The sequence below is a fragment of the Alligator mississippiensis genome, chromosome 6, assembly GCF_030867095.1.
Source record: "Alligator mississippiensis isolate rAllMis1 chromosome 6, rAllMis1, whole genome shotgun sequence".
In the NCBI taxonomy this organism is placed as follows: domain Eukaryota; kingdom Metazoa; phylum Chordata; order Crocodylia; family Alligatoridae; genus Alligator; species Alligator mississippiensis.
The window spans coordinates 56,406,661-56,411,622 of NC_081829.1; the positions used below are offsets into that span (position 1 = coordinate 56,406,661).

Below are 4,962 nucleotides of genomic sequence, written 5' to 3' on the forward strand. Positions count from 1 at the left end.
CTCCTTGTTGAATTGCATTCTGTTGTTTTCCACCCATATGTCCAACCTGTCCAGGTCTGCCCGTAGTTGTTCCCTGCCCTCCAGTGTGTCCACTTCTCCCCACAGTTTTGTGTCATCTGCAAACTTGGACAGAGTACACTTCACTCCCTTGTCCAAGTCGCTGATGAAGACATTGAAGAGTATCGGTCCAAGGACCGAGCCCTGCGGGACCCCACTGCCCACACCCTTCCAGGTCAATACTGACCCATCCACTACGACTCTCTGGGTACGACCCTCTAGCCAATTCGCCACCCACCGGACTGTGTAGTCATCCAAGTCACAGCCTCTTAACTTGTTCACCAGTATGGGGTGGGATACCGTATCGAAGGCCTTCCTGAAGTTGAAGTAAATGACGTCAACCACTACTCCTGTGTCCAGGTGTTTTGTAACCTGGTCATAAAAAGAGACTAGATTAGTCAGGCATGATCTACCTGCTACAAACCCGTGCTGGTTTCCCCTCAGCATAATTTTTCCTGCCGGGCTCTCGCAAATGTGAGCCTTGATATTTTTTTCAAAGACTTTGTCTAGGATGGAGGTGAGACTCTGGCCTATAGTTGCCCGGGTCCTCCTTCCCCCTCTTCTTGAAAATGGGGACCACATTGGCCCTTTTCCAGTCCTCCGGGACCTGGCCCATGCGCCACGAGTGTTCAAATATTCCCACCAGTGGCTGTGCAATGACGTCAGCCAGTGCCTTCAGTACCCTCAGATGGAGCTTATCCGGGCCTGCCGACTTAAAGGCATCCAGTTCCTCCAAGTGCCTCTGCACCATCTCAGGGTCTATGCTTGGTAGTCTGGCACCCTGCTGCTGCCTCTCTACAATCCCAGTGAGAGCCTTTTCTTGCCCCTCACTCAGGAACACCGAGGCAAAGAACTCATTGAGCAGCTTAGCCTTGTCCCCCCTGTCCGTCACCAATTGCTTATGCCCATTTAGTAGAGGTCCTATTCCACCCTGGGCCTTCCTTTTACTCCCTATATATCTAAAAAACAATTTCTTGTTATCCTTAACTTGGGATGCCATCCTCAGCTCCATGGTAGCTTTGGCCTGTCTAACTGCCTCCCTACAAGCGCGAGCAGAGGAAGTATACTCCTCTTTAGTAATCTCTCCCCGCTTCCACTTTTTATATGCTCCCCTTTTATAGCCCGTAGACTGCTCTGGATTTCTCTGGTCAGCCAAGGAAGCCTCTTGGCCCCTTTCCTCACATCGGGATCATCTCCCTCTGTGCCTGAAGGATCATTTCCTTAAGGCACAGCCACCCTTCCTGTGCTCCCAAATCTTTAAAACTCTTACTCTGTAGTGCGTCCTTGACTAAACGCCTGAGTTCATTGAAATCAGCTTTCCTAAAGTCTAGCACTTTCACCCTACTAGTTACCTTACCCACTCAACGTTTTATGGTGAATTCTATTATTTGGTGATCACTGTCCCACAGGCGACCACCAATCTGTAGGTCTCCTACCATGTCATCCCCTGTTGCCAATAACAGGTCCAGTTATGAGCTATTAAGCTTGAGATCTGTTCTGTAACCTAAGTAACATTATTTCCATTGTATGTATGGAGAAACTGAAACACAGGAAGGTGAAGCTACTTGTCCAGGCTACATAATGTGTTAGTTGCATTGTCATGGGTAGAATGCTGGGGTTGGATCAGTGCTTCATACAATCCTCAGCAGGAATTTAATCCCCACTAGCATCCCAACTGTTTTGGTTCTTGATGGCCAAAAAGCAGTTGGATTATTCCCTGCACTAATTTTAGAAGTCCCTTAAGATGCAAATTTTATCTCTTCCTGCAATTTTTAAATTATTTCTGCACCAAGGAACTGAAGTGAAGTTGGGTGGAGGGGGAGAGGAAAGAGGGGATATCACTAGCAATAAACACTGCATCATACTGCAAATTGCTGGCCCTGACTTAAATTAGCAGGATTTTGGTACTGCTGGGAAAATTCTCCCTGAAGTCTCTTGCAAGACTCATCTTGCATTTTGATTAGAACTTGTCCATAGGCTGCACATATCTTAGATACTACGTTCTCATGTTTTCATCCTTCTCAGGACTATGAGAGCCAGACTCTCCAGTCCACAAGTGAAAAGGTGGATCAAAGTCAACAACAACAAAAAACTCTCACATGCCACATAATATGCAAGCATCCATCTTGAATAGTCCCACAACAGTTTATTTTAGATGTAAGATTTAACAGTAAGTTCATCCCACTGGTATCTCTTAACAGCAGGATCAAATTTAAGTTCGCTTCTTCATGGGTAACTAGCATTTAAAAACATTAGCAAAATGTAAACCTTTTACATTACCCTTCACATGTATGCACTCTCTCTTTCTGTATATTTAAATTAGCATAAGTGAAAAACAGGCAGTTTAGCACTGATAAATAAATACTAGCTGTTAGTGTGAACCAAGATAATACATGTATCATTTAAAAAAATAATTTATGGAGTTTAGTTTAAAGAAATAAGATTCCTTATTCTCATATTTTGTTTGAAGTCAAGGTCCTTTGCTTTTATTGCAGGTAAGGCCTTGGAAAAGGCTGGAGGAAAAGAGTTCTTAGAAACAGTGAAAGAGCTCCGCAAATCACAGGGACCTTTGGAAGTTGCTGAAGGTATATAGAGTTACATTTAAAAATGTTTGCACAAGGAAATACGTTTTTCTTCTGGTTGATGCTTAGTCTAGCTTCAAAAATCCCCAAAATAAGTAGCCTAGTTTTAAGTCCCATGTAATGAGGCATCCACTACTATCATTAGGAGGTTTTTAGACAACTTTGTCATCTCACTGTCACATTCAGTCATAAATACATGTTGTTTTCCCCCCCATTAAACATCATAGAAAATATCAATAGAAGATAAACAGGTTAGTCTATAAAACGTGCCACCCTGCCCTGCCTTTTGCCTAACTCCATACTAAAAGGATTGGAAATGTTTTCTGTGGGTGATAGCTTTTATTGGACCAACTGCTGGTTGCGTTCAATTTACCTGTGCTTCTCAACTATGTGCTGCTGCAGTTAAAGTGCCCTGTGCACCTGTTGCTCAGCAGATGGGGGAAGGCTGTAACACACTCTCACTGTCTCTCCCTGCATTAGAGTTTCAGCTCTCCCTGGTTTGACCCTGCACAGCATTTCCCAGAAACAGACCAGGGGAAGGTAGAACTGTTCTGGGTGCCCGTTTCCAGGAAGAGCATTGTGGGGTGTGGGTAGACCAGGAAGAGCTGCAGCCCAAGCGAGCTCTCCTGCCTGCTTCAGGCTGATTAGAGAACCCTAATACAGGAGGAGCCCGTGTGCTGGAGCCCTGCACATGGTAGCAGTGGCACTTGTATCACAGCACTCCGGAGGCAGGTCTTAAAGCACCCAAGTTGAGACCCACTGGCCTCAACATTCCCATTCCTTTATTTGTCACACTTATGATCTTTGTGCCTGAATTACCCAGCTGTACAATGAAGATACCACTTCTACCTAATCCCACATGGGTGCAGTAAAGATAAATTCATTAACATTTTTTAAAACACCCAGATACAGTTGCAAGTTCACAGTAGAAATGCTATCAAGAAATTAATAAGTTTGTATTCAGTACAGGGCTGACATGAGACCATACACTGAAGAAGATGAAAAGAAATATTAAATAACTGCCTATTCATCAGATGAGGCAGGTGTCCTGGGGAAAAAAATTCTGTGTGATCATGTAATTAATGAGTGTATCACAAAAGAGCCAGGTTCAGGTTGCAAAGGAATGCTTAATTCTGGCAGGTTTAATGTAATTAGTGCAGTGAGTGGGGTACTCTGGGATGGAACATCCTATGTAAATGTAAAATGAGCTTATGACAAATGAGGCATTGTCTTTTCTTCTTTATGCGTTAGCTGCTCTCACCCAGTCCAGTGGGCTTGCAGCAAAGTTTGTCATCCATTGTCACATCCCTCAGTGGGGTTCAGACAAGTGTGAAGAACAGTTGGAGGAGACAGTAAAGAACTGCTTAACAGCTGCTGAAGACAAGAAGTTGAAGTCAGTGGCTTTCCCCCCATTTCCCAGTGGCAGGTATGAACACCAAAAAGAGGTTTATGTTATTACAGAAGGACTATTTATTTTAAAAGGCATCTGACAGGAAAGGGGATTATCAGAGGCAAGATCCTGCTCCCATTAGTATAAGTGGCAAAACTCCAGTTGATTTCAATAGTGTAGATTTCAGTGCATTGTGCTTTTTCTAATTAAAACATCGTTAAGTATAACTTTTGCATAAAAGATTATAATCAATTATGTAGAAAGTAATCTAATTTAAAAGATACTCATGTTTGGTATACCATACATCAAGTCTACCAACTACATTTTGTATTGGTGGCAAGTAATTTCCAGCTACTTAATTCTCACTGCATTAGCTCACACCACCACCTAGTGTCAGTGGTGTTCCTCACTATAAAACTCTATTAGTTCCAGTGAAGTTGTACCAGTAAGAGTTCAAGATAAGCAATAATGAACCAAGCAGCCAAGTGGTTTGAGAATTCTGTCACCTCAGCAATTTGAGAGAGCCATGTAAATTTGGGTTTATTTGCAAAAGTCAGGGGTGGCCAAACCATGGTGCACGTGCCATGGACAACCTCTGTGTTTGGCACATGGCAGATCAAAGAGGAGGGCAGCACAGCGGCAGACAGGGCAAAAGCAAAGAGCAGAACAGCAGATGGGTCTGGGAGAGGGAGCACAAGGAAGGAAGCAGAACAGCAGACAGAGCAGAGGAATAGGATCGAAGTGGCAAAATGAGAAGAGTGCAGAGCTGATTTGTGGCACACCTGTCAAAAAGGTTGGCCCCCTCTGGCATGGGTTATACCAAGAAGCTACATTATATCACATTGCTTAAAATGTTTTCTTTAAAAACAAATCAACTTTTTAAAGACCATGATTCTGCTCTGAAAAGCAAATATGAAAACAAACAGTTGTGGG

The 4,962-nt window shown here is 43.5% G+C and overlaps 1 protein-coding gene across 3 annotated transcripts in view; it reads left to right on the plus strand.

Moving 5' to 3' along the window:
• LOC102571775 (core histone macro-H2A.2) overlaps positions 1–4,962 on the plus strand; it is a 43,536-nt gene that overhangs the window by 33,087 nt on the left and 5,487 nt on the right. For all 3 annotated transcript variants that reach the window (XM_019484375.2, XM_014609334.3, XM_014609333.3), the window contains 2 exons: positions 2,553–2,642; positions 3,891–4,065. In XM_019484375.2, the coding sequence (XP_019339920.1) occupies positions 2,553–2,642; positions 3,891–4,065 (265 nt within the window). The remainder of the gene's footprint in view (positions 1–2,552; positions 2,643–3,890; positions 4,066–4,962) is intronic.